The sequence below is a fragment of the Nannobrachium achirus genome (genome assembly GCF_963921795.1).
Source record: "Nannobrachium achirus genome assembly, chromosome: 4".
NCBI classification, from domain to species: Eukaryota; Metazoa; Chordata; class Actinopteri; order Myctophiformes; family Myctophidae; genus Nannobrachium; species Nannobrachium achirus.
The window spans coordinates 44,414,525-44,435,123 of NC_137813.1; the positions used below are offsets into that span (position 1 = coordinate 44,414,525).

Consider the following 20,599-nt stretch of genomic DNA (forward strand, 5'->3'; position numbering starts at 1 on the left):
TCTTTCATTATTTAATTAGTTCTTACAGTGTATGCCGATTTTAGACTTAGTTAGATTTTATTATTTCAATCAAACTGTGTTCAATTGTGTTTGTAAAAGTCTGTGGTAGCTTTTGTTGCAACATAAAAATAATTTAAACAGAAAAAATTCAAGATAGCGCCAACAAACTTGTATTATTTGGGCGACTTTAAGCTTGTAGTTTTAACTTATTGTTAACTTAAAAACTATTTATTATTATGATTATTATTATTGCCTCGTATAAAGTATGTTTTGTGTATATTTATGGTTTATTTCATTATATTTGCAAGTTTAAAAAGATTTTAAGTTTGCCAAAATTGTGGTTACATCATTTCTTTTCTTAAAAAGGGGGACACATAGATAAAAAAAACAGCTTTAGAAGTTCGATTTGGAAATGTTCTCCATAGTCAAAGAATGCACTGCTATATTTAACTAATTGAAGTGTATAAACATACATGCTGTGTGCTAGATGTTATGCCTTTACTGCCTGTGTTCTGTTTGTCTTGTTAAATGAAAAAAATCTTTTGATTATTTAATCTAATCACAGTCTTGTTTTTTCAACCACTCCCGACAACCCCTGAGAGAGGACGTTATTAAAGCATGATTTATACTTGGTTGTGCATCGTGTCTCACACCGGAAATTGCGGATCTGCAAGCTCACAGTGGGTCGCCCTGGTGACATATTGTGAGCTTGCAGATCAGCTATTTCCGGTGCACAACTAAGTATAAATCCGGTGCTAGCAGGCTCTGGGGCGTGGCTGTGGCCTATAAAAAGTGTACCCAGTAAACAAGCCAGGAGATTGGCCAACGTCCAATGGTTAGATGTGCTCTCAAGATACTTTCCAGTCTATACTGATGGGTTAACATAATATCAAGGGCCAATTATGGATGGTTGGATTTCCCTGAAGACATCACAGTGCTGAGATCATCTCGGTTCCAATGTATGTTAATGGTACAAAGATGTTCTTGTGCACAAAGATGCTTTTGTTTAGTACCCAGGCCAAAGCACCTGTTAAAACCAATCCAGCGCTCATAACCGCAGTCAGAAAGGATTCTTGGGAGTCACACGGGTAGGGAATGGGGTGAGTGGTTCCTCTGTTTCTCAACCAACTGTATTTTGTGTCTATTTATTTAGAAGAGGGGACACAGTAACTTAGTGATGTTTTTTCTTACATTTTTCCTGGAATGGTAGAACAAATCAAAAGTGAAACGATCAAAACAAGACCCACTGACATCCAACGTCGGTGGGTGAAAACACAAAATCTCATACTTCCAAACATGACCAAATGAACAATGACAAAATGTAACAAAGAAAAAAATAAAACCTTTCAGTTTAGTCTAGGATATTTATTACTGGGATTTCAGCTGAAGACGCTTGAAGACTTTTTCATGGAATTGTTTAATTATTTGTACTTTACATGCCAGAAAAAAATAAAAGTTACAAATCTGAGTGACCCGATTTCTTTTTCACAAAGGTATTGTTGATTAAAACTTGTTTTAATCATCATCCACTCATGTATAGGACAAGTACCAAACACAATATGTTGTAAATGTTTCTCTCTGACTTGGAAGACTTTGCTTAGTCCAGTGTTTCCCAAACATTGGGTCTATGACAATTTTTATCACAGACCTGTTTTTGTGCCATGAATAAATATCCAGTCCCTCCCGATATTTTCTAAAATAGCCAATTTATAAGCTCACAAATGTAATCTATAAGCACGAAATGTGGCACAATGTGACGCAAGCTTAATTGTAGATGGCCTATTTCACTACTTGTTTTAAATCGGTGTTAAAAGTGGTTAAATCATAGGCTAATGTACATATTTGTTTTAAAATTGAGAATTTAAGTTTCAAGCTGAAAAGGTTTGGGAACATCTGGCTTAGTCAATGAACATACAGTATGTACTGTGTGTGTGTGTGTGTGTGTGTACATGTACATAACAGTGTTCCCACACATTTTTACCAATTTATTTCCAAACTTTTCCAGAATATTTAACCCAATTTCCAGGACTATATAACAATAATTCAGCTCAATAACGAGTCACTTACTCCTATGCGCACATTGCGCAGTGCCCAAAGACAGATAGTGTATGCCAGCAGTGGTTCTAAATCTTTTCAGGCCGTGACCCCCGAAATCATATTTGAACTGGGGACCCCGGCACCCTGACGAACGAGTTGAGGAATATTGTATGAGACGGTTTTATTATGAAAATAGCCAATCTACATACTTACAACGCCTCGTGTTGCGAGCCGTTGTGAGCATGTAGATCTGCTATTTTCACAATTTCTGCCTCTAATATTTGACAATTTGGCCAATGTTTAATTTGTCATTTCAGAGGTATTAACAAAATCAATAACCAAAGACAATGCATAGCTATTTTTTCCAGGACCCTTGATCAATTCCAAAACTTTTCCAGTACTGGAAAAAATATTTTTCTAATTTCAAAATATTTCCAGGAATGTCATGACCGTGGGAACCCTGACATAAACAGTACATGTACATAAAAAGTATGTACACACGTCATCAACACCCCCGTCATCAATCAATACTCCACAATAATAGTGCAAAAATAGGTTTTTGGAGTGTTTTGTAAATTTATTTTCAACAAGACTGAAATATTCCATTTACATGCAGCAATGACAGCCTCAAGTCCTCTTGGGAATGATCCTTCAGCACACCTTTCAGCACACATTTCTCCCATGGTTCTTTGCAGAATCATTCAAGCTTAGCCAGGTTGGCTGAGGCGCATCAGTTCACAGGCCTTTTCAGGTGTCTCCAGAGATGCTCCAGGGTTCAGGTCCAGACTCTGGCTGGGCCTGGGCCACTCCAGGACTTCAGTTTTCTTGTTGAAAAGTAATTCCCCTTCTCCCAGCCTGAGATTCTGCGCAGTCTGGAAAAGCTTTTCCCTTAGGATTGCTCAATATTCTTCAGCAAGACTCAGCATTCATCTTTTCCACACAGTAAAAATAACATACCATGGCATGATGCTGCCTGCCATCACAGTGTTTGACTGTAGGGATGGTATTAATAATGAGGTGATGCTCAGTCGGTGCCTGGTTTCCTCCATACACATCACTGGGAATTGTGGCCAAATAATTCAATTCTTGTTTCATGAGTCCAAAGGATTTTGATTCATATGATTTGAGAGGCTTTCAGGTACCTTATGTCAAACTACCAGCAGGCCCGTCATGTGCCTTTTATTAAGATATGGCTTCTGTCTGGCGTCTGACCACTGTGCCATGAAGACCTGACTGGTGGAATCATTGGGGACCTCATTCATCGTGGCTATTGGGTTCTTGGCTAACTGTCTGACCAGCTGACTAAGCGTTGTAAGCTAAAACACAGTTACTGCAGATGGCTTAACCGGGTCCAAAAGAACTCAGAGCATAGAACAGTGAGACAGAATGGCTGCACACCATGAAAGGCGATTTCCACAAGCAGCAACCTCCATGTTTAAAGCCAACCTTTTTAATTAGCTAAGAATTATAACCAGGCATGTGTTCCTCCTCACATATCAAACTTCAGCCAAGTGACAACAAGCGTCTGCTTGGCTGAATAAGATCAAGAAACAACACATTGAAACAAAGTGAAAAGAAAAATGTACATCCACAGGATATGAAGACATGTCTAGTGTTAAAAAGGAACTTTATTCGAAAACAATGGAATGACAAGTTTTTTGACAACATTCTAGCCCAAAACAAAAGTACAAGACAGGCAATGGAAGTGCAGAGAGACAAAGACAGATTGGAATTTCTCTTCTGGTCTCCATTATTAATCGAGACGAGAGTGCAGAGACTTGTTACAGCAGATCAGTTTCAGGAGGTTGCAAATGGATCTGGTCCCTCAAGAACAGCCTGAAAGAGAGCAAATGAATTCACATGAGTTTTTTTTTTTTTTTTTGCTGAAGATAATTCCATAGCTGTAGCCTCTAAGCCAAGGTTTGATTTCAAAAGGGCAAAGTGCTGGAAATCTGAAACAAATCAAATACAAATATGCTAACATACTCCTATCTGAAAGACATCACATCAATGAACTAAGCATGTATAAACAGAGCTATTACATGTTTGCTTGTATTAACATCGTTCATTTAAAGAGAATTAACTCCCAACAAATGTACTATTACCTTGTTTTTTTCTGTTCTGTTGTTCTTCTACTGGCAAATTTTCTTCGCTTTTATTGCTGGTCTTATATGCTGAACCTACACTTAAGGAAGCCTTTACCATCAATGTTTGCAAATTTCAAATAGTCTGTCTCCCAAACACTTATTTAGTGGATGACTGTTTCGATCCCCAACTGACAGGGATCAAAACGTTGATTTTCAAGTAAAAGTTGGAGCATCAGACAAGAGCTTTGAGCCATCTTTCATACTTGGATACGTGTGAGACATTTTGACACAAAACTAGAGCGTGGCATGTGCAAGAATTATAAAAGCCATTTAAATTAGTTAGTATTAGTTAACTGTTGCCAGTTGACCATACAGAATTGTACTTTTTAATTAACACTTATGTTGCTATGATTTTTTCTCTTCAATGTCCCACGTTGCCATGTTTACCATAGACTTCCATGTAATTGCGCAATTGTGTAAAAAGTGCACGCCCATGCCTAGCTGATGCACCACGTGTGTGCACACTGTTCACAGCTTTCAAACAAAAAATCCGCTTGGAAATCCGTTCAGGCATTCATGATTTATGGGCCATTATGTTTTCTTCAGATGTAAACAAACATGGCTGCCATGTTTGAAAGAATGGGTTGGTATGGGGGTTAAACATGCAATTTCGCGATCATGCCTAATACATTTCTGGAGGTCCAAAAATTTTTTTTGAAAAAAAAAATATATATATATATTTTTTTTCTTTTTTTTTTTAAAAACGGCCCAAACTCGGGAAACTCGGGGTTGGCACAGCGTTGGTACCAATACAAACTCGGGAAACTCGGGGTTGGCACCAGATGTGTTAACAATCCTATAGGGTCTGTTTGCCTAAAAAAGTATGTTATAATTTCATTGTTTGCCAGTATTCTGTTACCTTAACTATTGGATATTACAGTAAGATAGCTACGCTAACAGCTGTCCAAGGTCCTTTTGTTTGGTATATCCAGTATTAAAGAACGGAAGCTGATACGTGGTGGAGAGTTCAGTTAGTTCACCATTACTGTCGTCAGCATGAGACTGCCTACACATAATGGTTGGTTAGGGTCCGATATGAACTTACCGTAGGCCAAGAGTGAAGCTAGAGCTCCGTGTGGCCGTGAAGCGTGGGATCCAGGCTCTCAGGCTGGTGGCACACGGCAGGAGTGATGAACTCCATCAGGTACTCACATCGACTGGGCTCCGAGGTGGACACCACTACCGTCTCCTTTCCACACGTTAACTTTACCTGAAACACATACCAGGCAGATTCTAAAAAAAATGTCTTCTAAATCCTAACAGTTTTCAGGAAGAAGTGAGGTGTGAAGTGAGCGGTGCCTTTTATGAGTTCGTTAAAACGTCCCGCGAAGCTTGGCAAATACCCAGCTTTGTGGGACAGACATACATGCAGACAAAGCCAGATGTAGGAGCGGTTAGCACCACTCAGAAACTATGTTGTCATATCAGTCGAATCAGTCATGTATTTGGCCGCTGACACCCAATATTTTGTTCCAGGAACCCCCAGATGCAAAGATTTAATGCCTTAAAAAAGATATACAGTATATATGTCACAGTTTGTTTGAGATTCAGTTACCGGGCACAAGGTGGAGCAACCGCTCCTTCGGGGAACTAGGAATCTGAGGTTAGGTTTAGGCATAGTTTTACTGAGGTTAGGGTTAGGTTTAGGCATAGTTTTACTGAGGTTAGGGTTAGGTTTAGGCATAGTTCTACTGAGGTTAAGGTTAGGCCTAGTAGCATTCACCAGGTTAGCATTCACCAGCGTGGGACTAATGGGAACAATGGAGGAACAATGAGACGTGGGACCAATGCAGTCAAATGCTCTACCACTGAGACATGAACTTCTTCCACTTCCAGGTGAACTAAAACAAGCGCTCATTTCCCAATCTAACTGGTTTTTCAAACTAACTGTAACATATATATTTATATATTTATATTAACACATTGACCGCCATTTTAACATACCTCCGTACTCCCACCTGCCATTCGTCTCCATAGACTTCCATGTAATTGGGTGTGCACGGATCATGCACACCCATGCCTAGATAATGCACCACGTGTGTCCACATTGCTCACAGCTTTCAAACAAAAAAATCCGAATGGAAATCCGTTCAGGCATTCATGAGATAACAGCCACTATGTTTAACAAAGATGGCTGCCAAAATGGCTGCCATGCTTGAAAGATGGGGTTGCTATGGGGGTTAAACATGCAATTTCGCGATTGCTATCATGCCTACTCCATTATTTGGGGTCCAAAAATAATTTTTTTGAATTTTTTTTTTTTTTTTTTTTTTTTTATTCTCGGGACTATCGGGCCTGGCGGGGAAAGACATTGGAATAATCTCGGGACTATCGGGCCTGGCAGGGAATGAGTTAAAGAAATGCAAAAACCTTCATGATTTTTCAACCAGGAAGCGGTAATCAAACGGAGGAGCTGAAAAACCAGACTTACGGTGGTAGATCTGTTAGGACCTTGCCAGCAGCCTGTACCGTGATCATACTTCATTAGAGAGTAGATGTCACCTTCAGGTCCCGCCCAAGTTCCCCAGGATCTAAGAGAGAGAAAATGAAGGGAGATTGTTGAGTAAACGAAGAATTCAATTTTGCTATAGCAAAACAACGTAGGGACACTTGAACCCATTTAGAACGGGTACACATTATAGTGTATTATTATTTTATGCTTTAACTATTGAAAAACAGCAGATATACAAGCTCACAGCGCAAGCTTGTAGATCTGCTATTTTTGAAAAATCTTGAAAATTAGATTTTATAAGTGATTCTATAAGTGTCTTTTGAATCCTTCTAAGATTTTTTGAAAAAACCTATGTTTCTATGTCAGCAATCTGGCTAGCCATCGTCAAAGAAAAGGTCCTTTTCACTTAAATGGAGCTCAGTTAGTCTGTTCTTGAGAGACTACTATGTCAGTGATTCTCAAACCTTTTCATGTGAAGGACCCCCAAAATTATATTTATTTGACCACGGACCCGCATCTCAAAATATTTAGTTCCAGGGACCCCCCCAGAAGCAAAATTTGAGTTACAACCGTTCGCTTTGAAAATACATATATTCAAAGATTTGCACACATTTTCACGACTTTTTCCAAAAATGGCAGATCTACAAGCTCGCAGCGCGGCACTCGGTGCCGCGCTGTGAGCTTGTATATCTGCTATTTTTCACTGGTTAAAGCATTCAATAATTCTAGGCCTAAATTTCCCTCACCCAAGGTTGGTCTCTGATCCGCCATACTTGGGTTTCTGGGACACTCGGTTGAATGGACAAAGCCTGTAGATGTACCTGAGAATGACAGAGAGTTTATAAACACTGATAATTCATACATAACAAGACAAATATGCAGGTTTGTTCTACTTCAGTGTGTGGACATACTCGCTGGTAGATAACTCGTAACACTGGCTATAGAGGTAGGCAAATTCAGCACTGGGCCCAAAGTCAAAAGAGATCTCCTTCTCAAGGCTCCTGCAAATAAATGGAAAGGTTAGATTAGATGAGAATGAGAACAGAATCGGATAGTTCTTACACAGGCAATAAATGCACCAAATTGCTTTTTAATTCGCATTATCAAATCAATAACTTAAATGATGGCCATTATTGCGTTCCCATCATCTTCTACCCACTACAGTGGTCAAAGCAAACCTGTTATGTAAGAGTAAAGCCCTTTGCACACAGGCGCGTTTATCCGCACGGATAAAACGGATAATTTCATTTTTTTTAAAGAAAACAATGATTCTCTACGACCTCATGCACACCGGATCCGAATTAGCCGTGCGATGAGTGGCTGCTGCCGTGCGTTTCTTTCTCGATCGAACCCAGTTCGATTCGTGCGTCTTGTCGCATGCGGTAAAAAACGCATCACTCCTTTTATGACTCCTTTTGGGATCCGCAGCACCGATTCCGCACAGCATTGCACACCAAATCCAATGCGTTTTATTCATACAGCAAACGGAAGAAACGCAACTGTCCTGTGTGCAAAGGGCTTAAACTCCATGAAAACATTTGTGGAAAAGGAAGTCCTTTCACATTGAGGACTTACTTGATCTGATCATCTTGTTCTCTGAGAGTTCTCTCAGACTCGTCAAATTCATCCCTTGCTTTCTGAGCGTCTGAAAATGAGATTAATGTCATTGAAGAAATAATATTACTCCACAATAGAGATGGAAACATTGCAGGCGAGGGAAATAATGTTAATTGTAGGCGTTTCATTTAGGGTGTTTTAAGCCAACTATACAGGAGCTGTCCATGGTGACTGACTCACAGTAATACAAATATAACAATTAATGTCATTACCTTGAGCTGTGTTTAAGGTACTCACCATCGATGAGCTTCTGTGTTTCTTCATCATAGGGTGGCATAGCCTCGTCGTCATCATCCTTCTTCTCATGACTGGGCACCGGTGGAGGACTCTGAACACACAAAACACAGATAAAAGTTAGCCACTGAGATGGACCATCGTTCTGTCACCAATAGGGCTGTCCGTAGTGTTGTAGTCGAGTCCACCTAAAGCGAGTCCAAGTCAAGTCCAAGTCATATGAGGTTCGAGTCCGAGTCGAGTCCGAGTCATGACCACCTGGGAGGGGGCCGAGTCCGAGTCGAGTCCGAGACCGACGGGAGTCGAGTCCGAGTCGAGTCCGAGTCTGACGGGAGGCGAGACTGAATCGAGTCCCCAAACCCGTTTTTAGGTAGGCTACAGAAAACAACCTTTTTTTGTTGTTGTTTTTGTTTAGTTGTTTTGGGGGAATGAGGGTTCTTTGTTCTTTATTAAAACAATAATAGGTCTCCTCAAATTACCTTTGGTTGCTGTGGTTTAGACCAGATGGAGGGATTATATCTCCAAATTGGCTTGGGAACGCCTCGGTATACTCCCTGAGGGAGTGGAGGAAGTTGCTCGGGATAAGGAAATCTGGAGGTCTCAGTTGGAACTGTTACCCCCGCGACCCGATTCCGGCTAAGCGTTTGATGCCGGTTCACAGCCAAAATATCCAGCTCCATGTAGCCGGCACCTTAGGTTTGAGGGCATTTTACAGTAGGCTACTCCATTGCTGAATGTGATGTTGTGAGCCAAATGCAATTGTAAATGTCTGCTCGTTTTTACATAATGACATCAATCACATATGGTGAATGATGGATTCATTTATGTTCAGTCTCTCTCTAAATTAGTACCAGGGTTGGGAAGGTTACTTTTAAAAAGTATTCCTTACTTAAAGGGGCACTCCACCACTTTTCAACCTATGTTCATATAATTGGTTCTCACTCAAAAATAGCTTTTTTCTTTTTTTTTCCTCAGAGGAGGGCTGTGGGCAGGTCAGAAACCCATCGTCTTGTGACATCATCGATTGCCAATCCAGCTTATAGAAACTGTAGGCTTTCTATTCCTGAAAAGTTGCAATTTTAAAGTGGAAGCCATTGTTCTCATGATAATAAAAATCTAAATATTTTTTTCAAAAATATTGATTAATTTTTTTTTTTTGGGAAAATGATGATGTCACAAGACGATGGATTCTGAACTTCCCACAGCTCTCCTAGGAGACTTGGACTGATTAGAAAAAAAATGCGATATTTTATCATGAACATTAGTGAGGACCTATTATATGAAGACAGGTTGAAAAGTGGTGAACTACTCCTTTAAAGGTATTAACTAGTTACTGCCGCTACCATTTTTCCCAAACAGACATTAGAGTTGCTCCAATGAAAATGTTTCCCCCAGGCAGAGAACAAGTAGGCCTACTTTTGAGTGCCAATATAATAGTACAAATAAGACTTATACTGTAGTACAATATCCCAAATCACAGGCGATGATTATCCAGTCTAATGTCATGATATTAAAAAAATAATATTAATTACAAAATAATTATACTAATGTAGTCTAGGCTATAACATTTTAAACATTGCCGTTTTAGCTCTGTCGTTGTAATAGAGCTGCATGATTATGGCAAAACTTATTAAACAAAATGTTATCTTAAAGCTGTACTGTGGAAGCTGCTCAACTAATGGTCAGTCGCGGTATTGCTTTTTTCGGCCGGAGTCGCCGCGGACCACCGGAACGGGGGTCCGCGGTCCACCGCGGCCGTCACGAGCACCTCCGCCTCGCCGATACGCATCCGTAGAGCCGTCTCCCGTCATTTTTAGACCAGGATTGAGGGAGTAGCAAGCAAGATTCCTTCACCAATGTAAACACAGTTGCTGAGGGAAGCTACTTCCTTTAGAGACAGCAAGACTCGCTGTGATTGGCCGGTGGTGTATGATCTGCGCTGTGATTGGCCGGTAGTGTATCATGTGGGAGATGACATCATTTTGCCGGGAAATTCTCCCCCCCTCACAACTCATAGAAAACATATAAAGAGAAGGCTTCAGAAGCTGAAAATAACAGAGTGGGTGTTCTAAAACTTTAGCGATTTTACAGTTAGGACAATTTTAAGATTTGTTTTATAAAAAAAGTTACATGGTATAACTTTAATGAAAAAATATTTTATTTTGACCAAAAATAAATTATTAGTTTCCCCATTCAAACACATTACATGCCTGTTTGCATTTCATTATTTAAGGTGATAAATACCTTATGTCATTTTAGTCTGATGCCTGTCAAACAATGCAAAAAAATACCCCATGTCACTGTTGTTTTGATTTGTCTCAACCTCTCTAGGGGGACTTAAAACGTTACACTTCTCTCTGTTAATCAGTGTAGCCTACTTTGTTAAACTTTCGGACGAGGCTTGCTTAACGAGTATTAATAGTTTACAGCTGGAAAGAAAACAAGACGTTGCATCTTAATCCAGCAGTGCGCGTGGATGATTTAAACTACACACAACGTCGTGTTTGGAAGCTGTTTACTACACTATGGAATTATTTATTTGGAACACAACACGAGGATATACTGCAGGTAGGAGAAAAGAAAAGTAAAGTGGACTGTGTTCAGTGTTGTCTGCTGGCTGCCGCTGCAGGGGCTCAGTGTGTGTGTGTGTGCGTGTGCGTGCGCGTGTGTGTGTGTGTGTGTGTGTGTGTGTGTGTGTGTGTGTGTGTGTGTGTGTGTGTGTGTGTGTGTGTGTGTGTGTGTGTGTGTGTGTGTGTGTGTGTGTGTGTGTGTGTGTGTGCGCGTGCGTGCTACAGTAGTGCGTGTGCTTATCAGATGCGCGTCAGATAGCCTATGCTGCATTACTTAACGCTCTTAATGTTAACGTTAATGGGCTCCTCAACATATGGATATACATTTCTTCCTTTGCATTGTACTGACTTGACTTGACTCGAGTGGACTCGGCGGGGGGCGAGTCCCGAGTCAAATGGTCCGAGACCGAGACGAGTCCAAGTCAAATTGAGGGCGAGACCGAGACGAGACCGAGTCAATGAAAAATTGGACTCGAGTCCTGACTCGAGACGAGTCATTGACTCGAGTACTACAACAAGCCTGTCCGATTAACGATTTAATTGTGTTTTTGTCGTTGACAGTTGCATTTCTGTCTGGCTTGTAGGCTTTGAAGTTGCACATGGCAGATTTGACACATAACCTAAATATACAAAGAAATTACGTTCTACTTAAAAAAGAACATGATGTTTTATCTACTTCGTGACGTCTTATAATTTATTTTGTTTGTCACTCCTGATAATTTGTGTCCAGTCATTTAAATGTTCTCTTTTGTATTGAGTTGTTACAGTTACAGTTATTTCCCATTTGCACAGCATTGCGAGCTTGTAGATCTGCTATTTCCACTATTTTTGAAATGTTTGAAAGCACATGAAAAACTTTCAACATGTAAACGATTATGACAAAATAATTGCGTTTACATGATAATGTAATAATTGTGAGGAGAAGCTTGCCTTGTCCTCGTCCTCTTCTTGGTCCTCGTCGTCATCTTCCTCGTCATCGTCCTCCTCCTCCTCGGGGATGTCGTCCTCGGGGTAGTGATCAGAGTCGCTGTCGTGGACCGCCGGCTCCCTGACCTCCTCCTGGGGGGGCTCTACCGGCACGGGGCTGTCTGACTGGGTCTGCCAAAGATTGATAGACAGACAGATTAAAACTGGCCCTGTGACATGCATGCAGGGAGCACCCGAGAGAGCAGTCTTAGAATCTTCTTACCTCTGATATGTATTTTTCTTTGATGCTGCTCCACACGGTCTCAAATCCCACCGTGTCCACTTTGTCAGATCCCCCCAGCAAGCCCTGATTTAACATAAGACACACAGCAGAAGCACCCAATGTTTTATTCAGCTCCCAATAGCATGTTACTGTACAATTGTTTAAGATGAAAAAAATTTAATTAAATAAAAAAAGCCAAAGGCTGCAGGAATATTTACTTGCTGCAAATTAATCAAATCCATGTATTAACTAGGTACAATGATTGACATCCTACCTGCACCTCTGTCTCCGTCAAGGCCCCATCCGAATCTGGGTCAAGCTCAATGTGGGAGAGAAGCTCAGCCACTGAGACACTGACATGGAAACAAAGTACAACATGACTCACTGAATCCCACTATGGAAATAAGTTCTGGAACTTTTTTTGAGTTTGATCATTTTAACAGATACAGTATGTACAAATATGTGGGCATGTACCCTACCAGTCAAAAGTTTGGACACAGCTTCTCACACACATTGAATGAAAGTCCAAACTTTTGACTGGTAGGGTAAATATGCACATTTTGTCATTGCTAATCATTCTGTACAGAGAAACACTAGAGGCCTGCAATTTCTGGTAAATACATTAAATCATGTCTCAAGAGCCTATCCATCTCTTAGACAAAGCCTACCCATACCCCCCCCCCCGACCTGTTACACATTTTCCCTGACTGTTATGATTTTTTCTTTGCAAAGAACTGTGTATATTTGTCTGTCATTTAATGTCTATGAATATGAGTATTAGAAGACCTTGTATTTGAACTGTACTGTGCTTTTCCTATGTGAACTGCTAATAAAGTATTCGCTCAATCAATCAGGTCAAGAAGGATCCGATTTATAAATGACCATTTAGAGAAAAGCATAATGTAAACAGGCCACTGACTTTCACTGCCTTGCCGGTAAATTTAAACAGCCATCTTTAAAATGTTTAACTACAAACTACTTCATAGGCACAATGTGGGTATAAGAAATTCAGTTAAATAGAATAAATGTAGAATTAACTAGACAACAATGCATTGACAAAGAAATACATGTGAAAGTGATGAAGAGAAAGTGAAACATATACAGTTTATCTATGCAGGTAAAGAACTTTTAGTTGTTCTTGTGAAGCAGTTTTGTTAGAGATGCAGAAGATCGTTTAGTCCGTTTAGCCAAAAAGGACATCGACACACGGCAGCAGTGGCTCAGAAGGTAGAGCGGCCGCTTGGGAACTGTGACTCTTGTCTTAACCACTAACTGTTCCAAGCAGGGTGGTGACTACACAGTTCCCTCCGCCATCGGTGTGCGAATGTGTGCGTGATTGGGTGAATATAACGATAACAGTAAAGGTCATAATGGTAAGTTTGCCCAACGGTACAAATAATTCTACAGAGAGAACAAAATACTCACAAGCCATCTGCGTCATCGTCCAGTTCCAGAAAAGCCTCTGCCATCCTAGCCTTGTCCTTCTCCTTCTGAATGAGCGCTTTTTGATCTGAAACACAATGACAACTGTTATACAGAAACACAGATCTGCATTGCCTCCCATGTTAAAATTTACAGGAAAACGCTCTCAGTTTCCTGATCCTGCCAAGCGTCCGCCATATAAACAATGCTAACTAGTTAGCTTGTATCTCTAGAACGGTTTGATGGATTCACGTGTAGTCTTTGGTCAACAGCGTCGCGGCGCGGCGTGTGGATCGTGGATATGCTGTGGCTACTTTTAAAAATGTAAGAAAAACTAAAAAGTTGGGGTACCGGCTGGCCTACTGGTCCGTGCGCATACCACTTAGGTATTGCCACATAGGCATGGATGCCTGGCGGCGTCGCCGGTTTGATTCCCGATCCGGACGACCTTTGCGCATGTCACTCCCCATATCTCTCCCCCTCTTTCCTGTCAGTCTACTGTCCTATCAATAAAGGTATAAAAGCCCCAAAACAAATCTTAAAAAGTGCGGAAGGAATGACCAAAGTCGAAAAACAATCTTGGTAGTAAATTAGTTAATAGCTTCCAATGCAGGTTACCCTTCCTGCATGGCAGGTTATTGTCTTAAAAAAAACTGAGAACGTTTTCAGAAGGTAGTCTCACGAGCCAGACACAACGAACCCACAATTTTCAAATGAGTCTGCAGCACAGAATCTCTGAAAATTATCCAGGAATAAAACAGACGTTACGCCTCCTCCCCACTTCCCTTTCGTCTTTACAGTCACGCAAATTTGTCTTAATATAAATGAAAATAATTGAAGCCTATATAGCTTGCTGCTTATCAGAAATGGAAATTCTAAAATAAAATATAAAGATATTTTAGAGGTGGTAGCTCCAGACTAAACACTATAGATTCAGGGATAGTGGAATAGTTGTTTGGCTACACAAGACTAGAAAAGATGCTGTCAAATGTGTGCAGCAGCTGATGTGTCACAGTATGTTCATTTGTACTAAAAGTGAACTTCCAGCATTCAATTAATTATTAGGCACCGTAAACAAACACAAAAGAATCCTCTCTCACTTGATGTTGCAAGGAACCCTTTCAGGTGCATTACCTTCCCAAGCCTTCAGATGGCGATCTTTAGCTTCTTTCTCCGGCTGCTCTGCAGCCTCCTTCACAGTTCTCAGAGCCTCCAACTTCTCTTCCAGGTTCTTCTTATTAGCCTGATGCTCTGACAATTTGCTCTGTTGAGGTGTACAAAACAAGATTAACTTATAGTCATATCCCAACTGACTATTACATTGAAGATATGCTAAAGAAATTACATGAATAATTTTAATTAAACCCTAAGCAATAAGGAGAACTGTTGAGAAATGTTAACAAACAATTAACCTTGATTGTGAAATCTAGTACTGGGTGAGAGGTTCAATCTCTAGCTGCAGTAAGCAATTAATAACCAATTTAATTCCCAGTTACATGTACAGTACTATCCATCTCTTCAACTGACATAGCTTGCAGGCAGTAGCAAGGTTGTTCGACTCGTCTTGCATTGGTTGTTGTATACTTTTAGGTCAAGGTGTGTTAGGTTTCACACGATAAGTGTCACTTACTTACAAAAGCAAACTGATCAGTTCTTTTTGGCAAGTGACACAGTGCTATTACAGAGTATAAATCAGGTTTTAGGGAAGCCAGAAAAGGCCACGGCTGACGTGTTTTCAAACACAACATCATGTTATTATAATTGCCCTTGTTCATCTGTAATGGCTGCATATTGCACAATGTAGCCTTAAAGCAACCTCCAGAAATTGATTTATTTTGTCATTCACAATCACATCAAACCTGTTTGTCCTCCTGGCCCTTCTTGGCTTCATGTATCAACTGCTGCTTAAGCAGAAAGCCTTCTTTAGCTATCTCTGCCTTCTTCTGCAGGACTTCATGCTCCTTGCGGCCCATATCCCTGATGATCACAGAAACACAATTAGTGTCAACACACAGAAAACTTCACTTAACCATTAACCGATCAGCCTTAACCACAAGTCATACATATGTCCGGTAGATACAAGCTTAGTGAAATACACTGTACAGTAAAGCCACCTTGTTACGATGTAACTGAAACATTCTAATGTTAAAATACACATCAATACAAGAAAGTGCCTTTCAACTATGGTTAAGTGAACAAACACTAAAAAAGAAAGCAGTGACTTTTTTTCAAAGACCTCCAGTATGATATGCAATATGCATTATGCCACTGGCCCTTATTTGGTATGACGCTATCTGACTTAATTTAGTGCAACTAAACTAGCAAACCGGAACCCATGTTGAGAACACAAGAACACTAAGCATTTTCACCTGCAGGTGTTCTGGCATGATGCTCCACTGTTGTATTCATCTGTTGTGTCACAGCAGTCTGGGATGGGAGAGAATGCATTACTCCATAGTAAACACACTACAAGCTTGAGGAAAGGCTTTCATGACATTTTGAGGATATATTCTTACCACAGATTCCATCATTTATACGGGAGGAAGGTATGAAGGCTGGTCTGAAACCTGCATTTGTGCAGTGGAAACTGCCATTGGGACAAGCAGCCGTGCCTAAAAGAAAAATGATTAGAAGGTCATTAGAAGGTGACAACCATTTCACACACCTAGGCAATTTACTTTAATACTGGTGTATTTACCACAGTGTGAGAAAACAGCCTGACAAGCAGTTGACACAGCGACTGACAGACCATGTCCAGGGATTGCCAAAAACAGCAAGGAAGAAATGATAAGGCTGCTTGAATCTAATCTAAAGGGGTCTTGGACCCGCACAGACCTGGTTGGTTTCAAAAATGTGTCCTAACTTAGTTTCTAAAAATGTATTTAAAATGTATGTGAATGTATATACTGTGAATATGTTTAGGACTTTGAAAAATATATTTTGAACAATCTGTAAATGTTCCTGTTTAGTGTTTCACCCGGACCGCTTATGTGCGTGGCACCGAGGTCCCCTATATAAATGACACTGACATGTAGTACTCCAGTTACACGCCGAAGAAGGCCCACAGGGCCGAAACGTGCTGTTTGTGTGCAGCTGCTGGGGGAAAACCCTTCAATAAATATTCAAGAATTTGTTCTAAAGTGAGTGCTGGTGTCCTTGCCTTAAACGAGTGATACATATCAAAATAGGACCCCCCCTGAATGAGAATTCTTCCACAGACCTTCTTACCTGCTTAGGTTGATATGCCTCATTTCTGCCCCTGTTCTGAGATTTGTAGATTAGTCCCCAGACATGCATCCAGACATGCTTCCAACAGACACCACACACGGTGTTTTAGTGTTTGAAGGGTTAATAGCTTGGTTACAGTGCAGGCCACTTCCTGCCTCGGCTCCAAGAGCGAAATGGGCGCTTTTGAATAGTGACTAATCCTAACCCCGTTTTAGCTGTGGGGACAAATCTACAAATCTCAGAACAGGGGCAGAAATGAGGCATATCAACCTAAACCAGGTAAGAAGGTCTGTGGAAACAATCTCATTCAGGGGGGTCTGTATCACTCCTTTAATGAATCTAATCTAACCTTTACATTTACCATCACTTATATTACTTCTACATTACATTAATGATATTTGGTAGCTCGTAAGAGCCTAGATTTCTCCACTAGGCCTGATAGCTATTGTTTTAGCCTTGGTACAGCCTTGCAGCAACTAGAGTGCTCTCTGCCATATGCAATAGGCAGAACTACTGTACCACTGACCAAGTGTTATTGAACTTATCCCCAAGTGATCAGGTTACAAAAACATACCATTCACTATTTGCCTCATCGATTACTGATTGATCTAGAATTCCACGACAGACAGACATACATACCTGGCTCGTCTGAGCCGTCCTTGCAGTCACAGTAGTCGTCATTGACCCTATCAAAGGGAATGGTGCGAGAGCCATCCAGGCAAGTAAATGGTTTGTTCTCCTCGTAGAACTGCCTCTCTGTTGGTGGGACAACAAAGAACAGAGTCAGTGGCAATTAAGAAGACATATCACAGGTTTAGCTGAATGGTTTTCGAATATCACAAGACAGAAACAGCGTGGCACAGAGTGCTTGAAGATCTGCTAATTTTGAAAAATCTTGATATTAAATTTGTTCGAATCTTTACATATACTTTTAAAGCAAAGTTTTGTAAATCTTTGCTTCTGGGGGGGTCCATGGAACAAAATATTTGGAGATGGGGGTCATCGGTAAAATACACATATTCCTATCCTACTATTCCTAGGGGTTCTTGACATTAAAAAGTTTGAGCACCACTGATCATAGAAACATACGCTTTTCAGAAAACGATTAGGATTTTGAAGACATTTTTAGGTACTTTTCAACCTGATACATTACGTAAAAATGGGTTAAATTAAGTGTAGTTTTACAGTGTACAGTGTGTGTTTTACAGTTAAGAGAATCACCAATCTAAAGTAACATACTTGACAAGGGAACGCCACGGGGGCGCTGGATCTCCACAGAGGATACAGCTGCCACAGTCAGCAGCAGCAGGAACACACAGGACATGATGACGGTCAGGTTAGACTGGATGATCAGCTTCAGCTAGGAGGAGGTAATGCTAGTGTTCTCTCTGATACACCTGTCAATGAAATGAAATGAAAGCCACAACAAATGAATGCGGGCAGCAGCACTTCTTAACTTAATACGACCAGCCAAGAGACAGTAAACAAACTCTGACGGGATAGATTGAAGCATTGAGATGGATAACAATCCAATAAATGTTCAACATCATGATATAAAAGAGACTTCTTTGCGGCTGCAGTCGGGCTACATGTTAGCCACATTAGCTAGCTAGAGGGATTTAATTTAAATAAATAAAACATATAAACGTTAACGTTACACTGTGAAAGCAATCGACCGTTGTGTGCATGCCTTAACGATAATCCTTCAATACCTCCAACAAATGCGATTAACTAACGCCAAATGTAACTTTAGGCGAGTTGTTTTACGGATAAATGGCTCACAGTTCATTACCCTTTCCTTGTTCCCAGGCGCATGCGCACAACTGTGTGGAGCGGTTCCGTGTTGTTTGCTTGTTTCTCTCTGATTGGACGGGTGTTTTTTACGCGACCTGATTGGAGGACACAAGGTGAACGTCTAAAGTAGTGCACTGTGGGTACAGTGATGCTGATGCAGCCATCTCGTGCAGGTGATGCTACCAAAAGCATCTTTCAGTCGATCAAAGGATAAATTAACTTATGATGATGATGATATATTATGTTGACGTTCTAATCATTATTTGGTTCTGGTCACATAAACTGTCAAAATATTAGAACCTGACTTATTCATGGAAAGAGGATTTCACACGTTTTTGTCCATCCATCCATCCATCTTCAACCATTTATCCATAATCGGGTTGTGGGGGTAACAGTTCCAACTGAGATTTCCAGTGTTCCTTCTCCTTTATCTACTTCCTTCAGGGCCGGGCCAGGGGTATCATGAGGCGTTCCTAGGCCTGTGTGGAGATGTAATCCTTCCATCTGGTCTTTGGTCTGCCACAGGGTCTCCTCCCAATGGGAGGACCTTCCTAGGAAGACGCTCGGGAGGCATCCGTACTAGATGCCTGCCCTGAACCACCTATAGCTGATTCCTTTCCAGCGGTTCTGCTCCAAGTCTATCGGGTGACTGAATGTATCACCCTATCTCTAAGGTAGATGCCAGCCACCTGTCTGAGAAAACTCATTTTGGCCACTTGTAGGCTACCTACGACCTTATACTTTCAGTCATGACCCACACTTCATGACCATATAGGAACAAAGAGCTTTGCATTCTGTCTCTCTTTTTTCCTTCACCAACAGTGCGATTCAGTGACTGCAATATCTCTCATTCGTGAACAAGACCCCGAGATACTTACTTTACTTGTGTGCTATGTTATGTGTTTTTGACCTTTGTCAGTGATTCTCAAACTTTACACATTCAAGGAACCCCAGTTTTATATGCATTAAATTGTTAGGCCATAGACCACCATTACAATTTCCTTTCTTTTTTTTCTCAAATTCATCTCTAAACTATAAATGCTCCGAACTAGTGGCATATTTTACACTGACAACTAAACCAGAACCTACATTGTGGCAATAAAGAGTTAATCTGAACAAAACTAGGCCTATATAGTTAATCATTCTGAACAAAACTAGGCCTATATAGTTAATCATTCTGAACAAAACTAGGCCTATATAGTTGATCTGAACAAAACTAGGCCTATACAACTATAGATAAACGTCAGCAGGATATGGCGTTTAATATAAAAATCTTCCTTTATTTGTAATCTTAACACACTTTACAGTACTGAACAGTGAAATAAAAGAAAATATACTGATATATAATATTGTTTTATATATAGATGTTTGCTTATTAAATGCCTTTTATTCACAAAATGACACCTCAGCTATGTCAAGAGGAAAACCTTTCATAAAAATAATATAATAAAAAATAACTGGACACATTTTACACATTACAGCAATATCATTTACAAATATTACAATCATTTCATGGTGTTTTTACCCCACTTATATACTCTTTCTATAGCTTTGTGATCAAACACATGAATTAAAGCCCAGAGAATTATTCTCAGAGGGAGTCGGTCGGTGACAGGGTAACCTGATCGCAGCCATAGTGGGGGACTAACTAGCTAGGCTGCCATGGGACCGACATTCAGGCTACTAGTGATTAAAAGTTACTAAGAATAGATCATTCTAGCGATGGCCAAGTCATCAAAGGACACAACCTGTATTATTCACTTTGTTTCACCGAGTCACATCACATCCCATGTAACTTAACCCACGTAAGTCAAAGATGTGCCCTCGCATTGGACATTAATAGAGAATAATCCTTTTGTTATAATGTGTCTATATAAACAGGGCAGGGTTTAACACAAGACTATTGCAC

The 20,599-nt window shown here is 40.5% G+C and overlaps 1 protein-coding gene across 3 annotated transcripts; it reads right to left on the reverse strand.

Moving 5' to 3' along the window:
- Positions 1-3,647: 3,647 nt before the first annotated feature.
- Positions 3,648-18,715, reverse strand: prkcsh (PRKCSH beta subunit of glucosidase II). Of its 3 annotated transcripts, none has more exons than XM_080723816.1 (18): positions 18,689-18,715; positions 18,136-18,293; positions 17,536-17,652; positions 16,185-16,280; positions 16,038-16,095; positions 15,528-15,645; positions 14,803-14,932; positions 13,672-13,756; positions 12,521-12,599; positions 12,247-12,330; positions 11,988-12,155; positions 8,491-8,581; positions 8,212-8,281; positions 7,548-7,637; positions 7,383-7,457; positions 6,616-6,715; positions 5,230-5,394; positions 3,648-3,873 (listed from the first exon to the last, which is right to left on the reverse strand). In XM_080723816.1, exons 2-17 carry the CDS (start codon positions 18,218-18,220, stop codon positions 5,248-5,250), a joined length of 1,593 nt encoding a protein of 530 aa, XP_080579942.1. In that variant the 5' UTR covers positions 18,221-18,293; positions 18,689-18,715; the 3' UTR covers positions 3,648-3,873; positions 5,230-5,247. The 3 variants fall into 3 exon arrangements, with proteins under 3 accessions (XP_080579942.1, XP_080579941.1, XP_080579943.1); XM_080723815.1 differs by having other exon boundaries at positions 18,679-18,703; XM_080723817.1 differs by lacking the exon at positions 18,689-18,715 and adding an exon at positions 18,555-18,672.
- Between the last annotated feature and the right edge of the window lie 1,884 nt (positions 18,716-20,599).